Source organism: Falco rusticolus, chromosome 8, assembly GCF_015220075.1.
Source record: "Falco rusticolus isolate bFalRus1 chromosome 8, bFalRus1.pri, whole genome shotgun sequence".
Taxonomy (NCBI): domain Eukaryota; kingdom Metazoa; phylum Chordata; class Aves; order Falconiformes; family Falconidae; genus Falco; species Falco rusticolus.
The window spans coordinates 22,595,610-22,608,296 of record NC_051194.1 but is presented as its reverse complement, the minus strand read 5'-3'; the positions used below and the strand labels follow the sequence as shown (position 1 = coordinate 22,608,296).

The window sequence follows — 12,687 nt, the reverse complement described above, 5'->3', positions numbered from 1 at the left end:
AGTGGTACTTCCAACTTGAGATCTTCTGTGGTTCTGTATGACTGTCCTGTCAGCACAAGCAAACAAGGAGAAGACTTAGTGCTGGGGGCTCTGTGTTGTTTCTGTTAGGGTTTGTTTTTTGGGTTTGGGTTTTTTTTGAGCTGATCAGTGGATTTAGCAGTTGAATCTTTCTTGGTCAATCCATTCCCAGGATGTCTCTGTTTTGTTGGATTTTTAACCGTGTGAAAAACAGACCTTTCTGTCTCTGATATTGCTTTGGGCTAGAGAATATTACTGATACCAGCCAGGGCAGTGCTGTTTTTAATTCTGGAGCCCAGCTTATTCCATTACTTTGGAGAATCTTCTCCAGCTTGGTGAGTTGCTCAGCTAACAAGCATTGTGTGGTACAGTCCTTGTTTCACAGCAGGTATCTACTCGGAGGCAATGCCACAAGGACCGTGGGAGGGATAGGAGATAATAATACCCATCAGTTCCTGGCTGACTTTGGCTGATCTTTGGTTCTGGACAGTGAGAAGAGGAGACGTGTTGGCAGCATGGAGTGGCATTCGTCCTCTGGTCACAGACCCCAACTCCAAAGACACACAGTCAATATCCCGGAATCATGTTGTTACCATTAGCGATAGTGGCCTTGTCACGATAGCAGGTACTGGAAGTTCTCTTTGAGGTATAGCTTTGTTGGGCTTTCCCAGTGTATTTTATTCAAAACTTTTCTTGTTACAGGTTAATCCTTCATGTACCTATGACTAGATAATGATCTGTCAGTGGTAGCATGACTGGCTCTTTAGAGCAAGTCTAGTAATGAAGATGTGAAATATATATCGTACATACTGCCTTTGTATTCTTCTTGCATTCCGCAAATAAAGAAGTAAATGTGTGGTTACAGGTGGGAAGTGGACAACCTACCGTGCCATGGCACAGGATGCCATCGATGCAGCTGTTCAGGCACATGATCTGAAGGCAGGTTCCAGTAAAACTATTAGACTGCAGCTACAAGGGGCTGAGGACTGGAGTCCCACTCTCTACATTAGGCTGGTCCAAGACTATGGACTTGAAAGTGAGGTGAGTCATGGTGTCTGTTGATGCTCTGATGTTTCTGTGTTGGAGGGTTTTGTTTTTCCACTAAATTTAATATCAGCATAACTTGTACAAAGGTCTGTTGAACCTAATAAGAGCTTATTATCTGGCTGGGGCAAAGATAGTTTTAACAAAAATACATTTTAGTAATTGTTCTTCTTTTCTTCCCTTTTCCCTTCCTCCTAATCTTGACTATTTCCTGCTTTAAAATGTTGTGACATGCTGGGGTCTGTCGTCTTGGAGCCCAACAAAATCTATACCTCAGATGTGATCACAGCGTAGCAGAAGAGCGGAGCATCATTGGTCACAGTTGTATTGATACATACGCAGTGGTGTCAGTGCTGATCTAACCCATTCACAGCAAAAATAGTTTCTTCCCACACAATCAAAATCTAATAACTTCTTCAGCCTGTTTCTTATTGCTGATAAGAGAATTGACAAGAAAAACATGTATATTTGTTATTCTTTCAGAAGCATATTGAATTTGTTTTGAACTCCATAGGTGGCTCAGCATCTAGCTTCAACCTATGGTGACAAGGCTTTTGAAGTGGCCAAAATAGCCCAAGTTACAGGAAAGAGATGGCCTATTGTTGGGAAGCGTCTTGTGTCAGAATTTCCTTATATTGAAGCTGAGGTACGTGGAAAAACTATATAATGTTCTTTGATTCTCTTCTTGGGATAAACAGGTTCTAGAGCAGGTCAGTCTTGCTCTGGAAAACCTCTCTATAAGCCCTTTCCTTTGGTGAGGTCCAGAATTTTTTTCTGTTCTTGTTTCTTCTCTTCCCTGAAGCATGCTTTATTTTTATGTTTATATACACACATATTTAATATATATAATTAAATATTTATAACTAGATAATGTTTATTTTTTTATTTCATATATACATGTTTGATGCCAGATGCATTTTATAAAATGTTTCAAGGAAAAGGGAGCTTTTCAAGCCCTGCTCTTGGCTGGGTGTGAAGTAGTTACAGAAAGTTCATTTTGTATAGCCAGCCCACCAGAGTGGTTTGTGACACTAAGCATAATTTCTGACAATGTCTGTCTACTTTCTCATCTGCATTTTTTCCCCTTTGTCTTACTGTTCTAGGTTGTCTATGGTGTTAAAGAGTATGCCCGCACGGCAGTGGATATGATTTCCCGACGTACTCGTTTGGCCTTTCTGAATGTTCAGGCTGCAGAGGAAGCCCTGCCAAGAATCGTAGATATAATGGGGAAAGAACTTCACTGGAGTGAGCAGAAAAAAGAGGTACAAAGGGCCTTTTTCATCTGAAACTGTTTTGTTTTTCTTAAGTAGTTTCCATGTTAACGATCTAAATCAGTTGAATAGAAAACTTCAAGTGATGCTTTCTCCCTGACAGGATGATTCACTTGGTGTATTTCATTAGAAAGACTTTATCAAAATAGCTGTGAAATGAGTTGGTATTGGCTGGGGGGTGGAGGGGAAAGTGAAATCTGTATCCTGTTGTTCCCCAGCTTTAAAAACGAAAGCAGACTTCGCATTGCTATCCAATTCCTGTTCAAATATTTTGTTTACTGGTACTTTTCAACAGATCTGCCTCAGAAAAGGAGGATCTTGTAATCCATGTCACTCCTTTTTGTCTGCTGTGACTTTTGAAAAGTTATGATACTGAGTTTGCACCATCTCTGGCCTAAATCAATGTTTAAGGTCATTGTTAGCTTCCTTTGCCCCCAGTGGGTCTTCGCTTAGACATACCGCATGGGACTCGTCTCTCTTTTACTTTCAGTGTACTCGTCTCTCTTTTACTTTCAGTGTCGTAACAGGCTGTCTCTCTCTGAGCTGGTTGCTGTGTATGCCTGCTTTGTAGTAAACAAACTTCATTCAGATGACTTACCCTAATGAAGGCATCTGCTGTGCGTGCACTGAATTGCACCCTACAGCCCTGTTTAGATCTCCAGAAACTGCCAGGAGTACCTTGGATAACTAGCTTAGATGTAGACATCCCACTTACTGACATGAATCTTGCTCCTTCTGAGCTATTACATCATGTAAGTTACCGATTATCACTTCTTTCTGTTGTCATAAAAAGATAAATGCCCAGAATACTGGAGGCTGCGCTTGCAATGCTGTTAAGAGCATGACGGAGGAAAGGCAGCGCAAGGAGTGCTGTACCCTAACGGAACATGTGGTTCAGGGCTTCTTTGATTCAGAAGCAAACACAACCTGTGAATGCTTACCTAGCTCTTCCACTCCAAAGGGGATGGGAAGTTTCCATTGGACTGTTCCTGAAACCTTTTAGCCAGTTAGAATTTTGATTAACATTCTGGAAGGAGCTCATTAGAATCCTGCTAGCCAGGGGACCTGCTGTGATCCTAAAGCCTTCCCACAGGAATGCATAAAGAAAGGGATACCATTGTGTCACAGATGTGACCTGTGTTGCTGGCATGCATGTATGCTGAGCAACCTCATAGTCAGAGGTGTTTGAAGTTAGATGTGTCTCACCCATACCCAATGAGATTTGCTGATAGAACAATTGACTGTGTTATAGCTATATCAGTTCTTCCATAACAATAGATTAGAAAATGGGAAGCTTGCAAAGCAAAGAATTTGAAACCAGCACGATGTTAAAGTTGCATGGACAGCCTTAATTCCAACAGCCTGTAGCTGGGTAGTTCGGCACCCATTCTCACGGTAACCTGCTGGAAGAACAATTAGCAAATACTGTGTGCACCTGTAAGTTACAAAGCCGCCTGTGGCTTGTGTGGGCTTACTAATGCTAGCAAGGCAGCCTCTGCATTCTCTGAATGTCAGCTGAGGTTTCTTTTGGAAAAGTCTCCTTTTCTTTCAAAAGAAGCTAGACCACCTTAATTATTGAGCATCCCTTCTGTAACCAGTCTCGGGCCATTTTGAAGTGCTACTTTTCTACAGCATGGGCTATATTTCAGCTTGACGGACGAGGCAATTCAATGCCTATCCAGAAGAGCATTCTTTTAGTAAGACCATTAAATAAATCTCTGTTGGTTTGGGACTTTAAGGCTAATTTGTGTGCTTATATTGAAGTATGTAAGAGTAGTCTGGTATAGTTTAGTTGGTCTCCTAATATGCCTTCATGAACAAGTCCTTGCTAGATGAAGTGGCTTACGTGTACGTGCCTAGGAATCTTTTACTGCTACTGCTGCTGTTACTTAGCATGCTTACTCTTGTTTGTTAACTGCAGCGCACACCATTTAATATTGTTGTCCATGTGACAGATGCTTGATCACTCTTAGAACCCTATTTGGTATACTCATTGCTGTAGAAAGAACTGCGTTTGACAGTACTTCATATATGTCAGTTCTTTATCACTTATTAAAAAACCTGGCTATGGAAGGCCTCGCGCTGAACTTTCAGGTAATAAATTAATTTCATTACCATCAGGAAAACTAGTTCAAAACATAAAGAACTTGCCTGGTGTTGAGCCAGTATTTTTTTCCCCCTGATTTTAGACAGGTAAGTGAAACATTCTGCTAAGATATGAGCTCTGATTCAAATGGCATTTTGTGGGCCTGACTTGCAAGTGCCATTCTTCATGAAATAGGTAGAAGTACCATTTGTGACTGAAGGCGTGGTATGGTCCTAAAAGCTTTTACACAGTAATTAGAAGTCTTAACTAGACTTGGTAACTCTTTTCAAGATTAAAAATTGCCTAAGCCTAATTTATTTTTTTAATACTTTTCAGCTACCATCTGCTTAATTTTTGGACTTTAGTTAAGTTCTAGTTAAGTGGAAGAATCTAAGAAACACTACATTAAAAATAATTGTGTAAGAACTTGCTATTCCTGAGATATACAGTTTTTCTTTTTTTGTTGCAGGAAGAACTTGAAGCTGCTAAAAAATTTCTCTATTATGAAATGGGCTACAAAGTAAAATCGGATCAATTAACAGACAGTTCTGAAATCAGTCTACTGCCTTCAGATATTGAAAGGTAAGTAAAGTAAAAGAGATCCCTGTGCTGCTTGGAATTCATACCTGTCATTCTTCTGAGTGCAGTTTTTCCCACTGATAATCCTTATCTTGCAGGTACAAGAAGCGATTCCACATGTTTGACAAGGACAAGAAAGGGTTTATTACTATACTGGATGTACAGCGTGTCTTGGAGGTAACGTTTCCTCGTGCTCTTTTAGTTTCCTTTTTAAGCCTCTTATCTGAATTTCAGAGTGGGGCATAAATAGTGCTGAACAATCCAGTTGACATACTTCTGTGCTTTTATTTTGTCTAGAGCATCAGTGTGCAAATTGCTGAAAATACACTTCATGATATTCTAAATGAAGTAGATCTGAACAAAAATGGACAGGTTGAACTCAATGAGTTTTTGCAGGTAGGTGTTTCTTTGTTACAAGATAAGCTGTAACTTTAATGAACAAAGGCATAAGTATTTCGTTTCCACACACACATGCTCTTTGCTGAAGGGCTGGGTTGTAGACTATGTGAGTGTTACTTGGCTAAATGCTGGAATATTCATGCTATTTGCCAGATCACAAGATAAGTGACACACAGAGCCATCGTCAAGCAACTTTGAAATTCAGCTTTTTTTTTTTTCTTGTACAGAAACAATGGGACCCAAAGAACAGGTCCAATTTACAAAGTACAGACCTGAATTTGGCTTTTTTAATACAGAAATGCTGTTTAAATATATTCAATATGTTAGAATTGTCCATTGGAAGGTATATGGCACAGCTATGCAACTGGCACTTATCTGGGTCTTTTAAGTGATTAGAGTTTCTAAACTATTTTGATTATTTTAAAGAATGAGCTTGTTAAAGCACATCCAGTCAATATAATCCCATTTTAATTCCTGGATTGGCTAACATTATCTCAGTTTGTATGGAAGACATTACGTTGACAACCACACATCTACTTTTTGCAGGATTTTAAAATAAAATTAAGGGTGCTACTGAAATGTTTGTTTGCCCAGCTCCTCTTGCATGTGCAGCTTGCCCGCCAGCCTTGTTTTTGTAGACCCTTTCTTGGTGTGGTATTTCAAGTGCCTGCCATGTCTTTCCTGCATGGTGGCAATGATGAATGCCGAACATGAGATAAATTAATGCTGGGGATTTTGGTCAATGTCAGCCCTTTCTTCACTGTGTCAAGTTAAACAAACAAGATCAAGGCAAAGGAAATGGTAATTGTCTCTCTCGAGATGAGCTGTAGATAAGAGCAGCATTGTTGAATCTAAATGCAGAAAATTTTCACAGGTTGTGTCCAGCATTAGAAAAAAGGACTATTTATTTGCCTAAAATGCAGCAATTTAGCTGGGTAAATGAAATGCAGTTGGGGTAAGAGGAAAAAAATACCCTGACTAAACCATGGGGAGGAAAGAAGAAACAATGGCTTTGGGAGTTTGTGCTTACGTATTCAAATATAAAAGAAAATCGCAGCTGTTTTTCTGGCTATTGAAAAGGGTCTCTGTCTTAGATCCCTTTGCATGTGAAAACTTTTCATTGATGGGGGGGGAACCCACCGTTTATTGTAAGGGCTGTGTTAAACTACAGTTTGGTTAGTTTGGATACCTTGTTGTTAAGAAGCTGAAACAACTAGTAATTATGTCTTCTGTGGATTTTTGGTGGCTTTCTGGAGTTTTTGCTTTACTGTGCTGAACCGTCTCATTAGGGGTTGCCTGCCCTGAGTCATAATATCCGTAAAACATAAAAGGCAAGTCACTGTTTTGGTGTAGTTTCACAATTACTTTTGTAAAACTGTGTAACTCTGTGGCTTCTTCTGTACATTTCACAATGCAGTCTAAATATTTAACATTAGTGATTGGCCCTGCAGTAATGATCACTTGTGCCTATGCACCTCTTTCCCGTAGAGGCAGAGAGCAGCACATGGGGAGCTGCTGCGTAGCCAAGTGCTAAGGAGAAGCGTGGTAATAACATTAACAGGAGGTTGCCATGGAAGGAACAAAATACATTAAATGTTTGTTTAATTTTTTTTTTAATGGATCTGTTAAGTCAGTTCCCAATACTTTTGTGTTTGCTTTCTGAAAACTTTCAAGTAATTGCATTTTACCGCAGAATGCTTGTGGAAAGCCATGTGCAAATATTTGTGGACGTTTATATTAGAATATAGGAACACGTTGTACCAGGGTGGCTGCATAGCTCTCCAGGTGGGAGCAGGGCAACGCCAAGGGCTTTCATTTGGCCAACTGCAGATTGCCAATGTAACTCAAATAATGGTCTTGTGAGGACTGGTCCCAGCAGACACCGTGTTTCACCGGCTTACAGGTGTTTCACACAGAGAAAGTGGACTGCATTGATCAGCATTTAATACAAACAGGTCGTTCCACCGCAGCAGGGAGGCAGAGCGCTGACAGCGCTGAGGAGCGTGTGGAGCTGTCTTACTGCAGTGACTCTTTTTCCAGAGACTTGCACACAGAAGCCTAGTGCTGTTGTCATTTATGCTTAAGAAACGAGGGGGACCTTGGGAATTAGTTTTGGTACATAAATGCACCACCCCCCCATGTTAAATCAGGAGGAAGCTTGTTTCCCAACCTGACGGACACTTGTACCAGAAACTCTTGCTTTCATGGCAGTGCCAGAGGATCAGCCATCTTTTTTGTGGTCGCTTCCACACAGCGCACGCAGTGTAGTCCGACCGGACACACTGGTAGTCAGGTGTGTTGTCAAGCGGGGTGAATGGGTGTGCGAGCAGTGCCTCTCCTCGTAGGGCCTCCCGTCCGTGTGTAGGGATTGCTCTGGAAGCGGGAAGGGAGCCAAGGGAGAACGCCAAGCCCAAGCAATGGTCAGCTTCCCTTGCTGGCAGTAGCTACTGCTGTTGCTGTTGGGTTTCTCCTTCCCAGCTCTGTCATCTGTCCTGCCTCGGGGCTGCACAGGGTAGTCAAAGCTCCTTTAAAACACAGGGAGGTTTTGCCATCCTCAGCTGGGTCTGTAAAGCACGGGGGTCCCTTCTCTCCCTTTCCCCTCCCTGGCACTTGTTCCTGCTTTGACAGGGTTGATGCCACATTTGCATAGGTCCAGCTGCAGATCTAATGAATAGGTTTTCCTATAGAGGGAAAGAAATCTGAAGGATTCTTAGCACTCAGTGGGAGTAAGAAATTGCATTTTCTAAGTGCCGATTGCTTTCCATAGTAGTCTTTGACAAGCTGACTGCATGTAATTTCAAGTCTAATGCTTGCTTTATCCATGGGATAAAAAAGAATTAACTAAAATCTTAGCACTAGTGTGTATTCGTTAAGATAGAGCTGAGTCCAGTTTCCAGGACTTAAAGGCAAATTAGTTTTAAAAGTCTATAAAGGAATTTGGATTTGAAAGAATTGTGGAAGTCAAGTACACTATCCCTACAAAGAAGGGCAAATGAGGAAGGTGTATGGTCTGGGGTCAATGGTAGGTGAGGAATGGTGTTCTGTTAGTTACATCTTTCAGGTTTGTTTTTTTTTTTTAAAAAAAAGCAACACCCCCCCCTCCCCAAAACAACAACAAAACAACAAAAACCACCCCACCCCCCCTCCCCAAGCCTGTGCAGTTACATGGGTTATCCTGCATTCTTAAATGTCACTGAAAAAAAGCTGGTGTTGCTGGTTGCCTGCACCGTCGCTTCCAAGTGGATCATATTTAGTACTTCTGCTCTTCCTGCCACCCATGCCTGGCCAAAACTTTCACTGATATTTCTGGAAAATGTAAATGAGCTTTGAGGTGAGTCTTTGAAACCGTACAGCAGTTTTGTTTTATGTATGGAAAAATCAGTTCTGTATATTCATTAACACTTGCTAATGGCTCACGGAGAAAGTAATTAACTCTGTCATTGTTTAGACTGGAAGTGTGCCAGTGTCCACCGCTGGTGGCCCATGGGCAGGACAGCCAGCAGTTCCACTCCGCCTCGTGCGGAGGAGGGAGTAGCACCGAGCTGGTGTCTGTGCCCCCTAAGCCTTGTCAGCAGAGGGCTGGTGCGGTGCCTGCTCAGGGACTGCTGTTGGTTGTGGGTTTGGTCCAGTTACCCCGTGTCCCTCTGGCTGCTTCCTGAGGCCTGGCCATCAGGGGCTGTACCTTCTACCTTCATTCTTTGTCTTGCAAATGAGTTAACGGGATGCTCTCCCTCTCCTACCTTAAGCTCATGAGTGCCATTCAGAAGGGCCACGTGTCTGGAAGCCGGCTGGCTGTGCTGATGAAGACTGCCGAGGAGAATCTGCGCCAGCGGATGGTGATTCCGGTGGACCGGAGTGGTGGCGGACTGTGAGTTCAAACACGATGTCTGCTCCCAGCTGCAGCTGGTGGAGCCACATAGCTGCGTCCCTGCTGAAAAACATTCCAGTGCTTCTGACTGTCCTTGTGTGTCCGAGATGACCAGTATCAGTCCATCGGTGTAGCTCTTTACAAAAATACGTTGGTGCATTTGTTTTTATTATTAATGGTTTTCTGTGCAGCTCTTAATACTCCAGTATGTGGCCTTTTTGATTGGATATTCTTTAGATGGGTTTATTAACAAGAGTTCAGGAATACGGTCTAGAAAGATTTGGGTGCACGCACAAGCACGTGTGCAGATACTGCCTTGTTCATTAACTTTTATATCACCATTACCTTTAACAACAATGATGCTCAGAAAGTGAATCCTGCCTTTAAATGTGAAAAAACGTGTTTAGTATTTAAAAGCTGCTGATCTGTCCTCTTCAGCAAAGAGAAAGCGAGGGAAGGCTGATGTTTTGGATTGAAGATGGTATCACAGAAGGAACAAAACTGACGCTTCCTGAGGTAGTGATTACGGTGAGGAACTGTCATGAGCCTTCTGTAGGTGGTTGGTTTTGCTGTTTCGAGTGCTCTGTTATTTCAGTGGTACCAGTACTTGGCCAGACAAAAATATCAGCAGTATGAAACTGGAAAACTGCAAGACATCTTGATTAATCACCCAAGCTCATAATTTAGTTAAAAGCTAGGGGAGACAGCTTTCTTTTCTCCCATCTTAATAAAAATAAGCTTCCCTTAATAAATAGCGTTGTCTAGCAGGTGGTGTTCTGTGCTGTAAAGGGCTTCATACTGTTTCAAGTTTTGGACAAACACTGGTTATATGTAGAAGGTGGCAGGTTTTGACAGTGTGACAGTCTTAATTGTTTGTTTAAAAATGCTCAGCCACAACGTGAAACAAAATGAAATGTTTTTTGCATTCCACTAACTTTTCTGTAAAAGCAAAAGGGCTATTTTTCAGCAGATCAATTTAAAAAAAAAATAAATAAATTAGGACCACTCACTTGAGCTGTTTCCAACAATGTTGTATGTGGCTATTTGCCTTTCTGTTGTTAGACTGACTAGGTTTGAGGTCAGATGGAATATTTCTGCTTAATATAGAACAAGGAAGGGAAAAATGTAAGAATAGTTTATTGATGAATTTGTTGTTCTATTCTAGTATTTCAGTGTAAATACCAATATACCACTCAAACCAAGCTTCAGTTCCAAAATGTCAGAATTTATACTTGTGTAAAATCTGATCTATTTTAACTGATACCACCACTTTCACTAATGGAAAAGAACAATACAGGAATGAACACCAAGGATTACTTTGATATTTTAAAAGGGGAAATTATTACATACACAAAATGGAGATGCTGAGGAGCGTTAGTATGTCGCATAGTAAGTGCAGATGTTGTGTTTGTCTGAGGAGGTGAGTCCTTTTAAAAAAAATTATTTAAAATTCATGTGTTTAAAAATAGCAGATAAAAAAAATGGGCAAGCCTCATTTAAAATCCAGTACTGGTTATATTTCTGTCAGTCCAAAAAATTGGTAAAATCTGGAGGGAAGGAGATTGTCTTGGGTAAAATGCCTTTCAGATAGTTTCTGCATATTAATTTTTTTTTTTTTTGATGCTGCCTTGTACCAAAATGCAGAGATTGTTAAAAGGTTGTGGCTTTTCTGCTTCAAGTCCTGTGCTAGTGAGGCACAGGTGAATAAGGAGTTAGAACATTCGACCGTGTGAGAATTTTTTTATGAACAAAGGGGTTTTTTTCTGTGGTCCTCTAAACTTTTCTTTTTGAAATATGTTCCAGTATATTCAGGTTAAGTTTGTAGTGTTTGACACAGCTTCGTATTTCTAAAACCCTTTTCAGATAAGAGCACGGTAACAGATTTTACATACGCTGCAGAATTGGAGGGAAGTGAATGTACAATACACAGGTTATTTTGGTTCAGTGAGCAAGGTAGGGAGGGAAAGGGGCTAGGATTTTATGATTCACAATAATTAAAGGAGGAAAAAAAAATAAAAGTAATGAGACCTTTTCCAGGCTACATAAGGAAGAATATTTACAATATTTAACATCTTTTGTACGGTTTAAAGAGAAATTCTCCACTCTATAAATGGCACTGTTAAGAATTAATAATACAAGTTTACCTGTAAAGCCAGGATTTTCTGCTTTGTACCCAAAGTATACTCTTTGTTCTCTTGTTTTAGTAATGCTGCATACAGAATGTGACTTTGTGATATTCATGGCTATATGTGTGTCCTCCGATACGAATTTGCTTTGCATCTCAGGCACTTTACTGTCATGCTTCTCGGCTCTTTTGTATGGCACAGCAAGATCTCGTATGACTACCTTGTGTAACAAGAGAAGATTGCACGTGTTACTTAAAACAGCTAAATCTATGCATGGAAAAAATCTAGAAGTATTTATTTATCACCTCACATCTGTTTTCAGGAGTGATGGCTTTGTTGTTTGGGGTGGGGGGTTTTTTGGGTTTTTTTTGTTTGTTTGTTTTTGTGAATGTACTGTAGAAAGAGTTGTAAAATGTCACTGTTTTCCATTGTTCTGATCCTAGGTGGAAAAAACAGTAATGTAATTTTTTTTTTTTTTTTTTTTTTTTTTTTTAAGATGGGAGTTGGATTTCCGGATGGGGGGGGTTGATTTTTTGTCCTAAATAATCTGCACGCCTTGGGGGCAGGGGATGCATATACATGCAGCGTGTTCATGTGTGTACAAATATATCTATATATGTACACGCATGTATACACACCGCAAGTTTTACGTGTGGCACTTACATATTTTGTCAGGTTACTGTTCTAGACTGAACTGTTAAATACTGTGTTTGAGGCTGGGTTGTCATTTTTATAACTGTCTTGGTGTTTTACTGCCGTTATTTATTACTTTTGATATACAGAATGAGCCGCATGCATTTATAGAGCAATAAGAAGATGTATTTAATGTGCCTTGTTTTTAACAGAGTAAGAACTGAAAGCATGAATCAATAAAACTGATTAAAAATGGTCCCTTCACTGGCAGTTTGTTATGGCAGTTACAAAAATAACTTTGATTAGCCTTGAAAAAGTTTATTTTTAAAGGAAAAATGTTCAGATAGATGTTTTGTAGTAAACATAATTTTATCCATGCTTTCCCATTTTAGCTCAGAATTTAATACTTCGTAGTTTAAAAGTGAAAATTAGGAGTTAATACAGCACTTAGCATTCTTGGGATGTAGGAACTGTGTGCGTTCGCTGGTGACATGCAGGGTAAGGCATTCTGCAGCCATCTCATACTAAAATTACAGCCAGCCAATTGGCCTGGATTTTGTGTGTGTGTGGGAGAAATGCCAGTCGCAAGTGTTCCTTTGCACACTGATGAATTTTATCATAACTAAAATCAATAGAAATGAATGGAAGAGATTTCGTAATCCA

At 40.4% G+C, this 12,687-nt stretch overlaps 1 protein-coding gene across 2 annotated transcripts in view; it reads left to right on the top strand.

Moving 5' to 3' along the window:
* Nucleotides 1–12,288, top strand: part of GPD2 (glycerol-3-phosphate dehydrogenase 2) — a 64,069-nt gene extending 51,781 nt beyond the window's left edge. For both annotated transcript variants that reach the window (XM_037398017.1, XM_037398018.1), the window contains exons 10-17: nt 509–643; nt 884–1,059; nt 1,577–1,708; nt 2,166–2,324; nt 4,889–5,001; nt 5,097–5,175; nt 5,296–5,394; nt 9,144–12,288. In XM_037398017.1, coding sequence (XP_037253914.1) covers nt 509–643; nt 884–1,059; nt 1,577–1,708; nt 2,166–2,324; nt 4,889–5,001; nt 5,097–5,175; nt 5,296–5,394; nt 9,144–9,269 — 1,019 coding nt within the window. In that variant the 3' untranslated portion in view covers nt 9,270–12,288. The remainder of the gene's footprint in view (nt 1–508; nt 644–883; nt 1,060–1,576; nt 1,709–2,165; nt 2,325–4,888; nt 5,002–5,096; nt 5,176–5,295; nt 5,395–9,143) is intronic.
* The last annotated feature ends 399 nt before the right edge of the window (nt 12,289–12,687 follow it).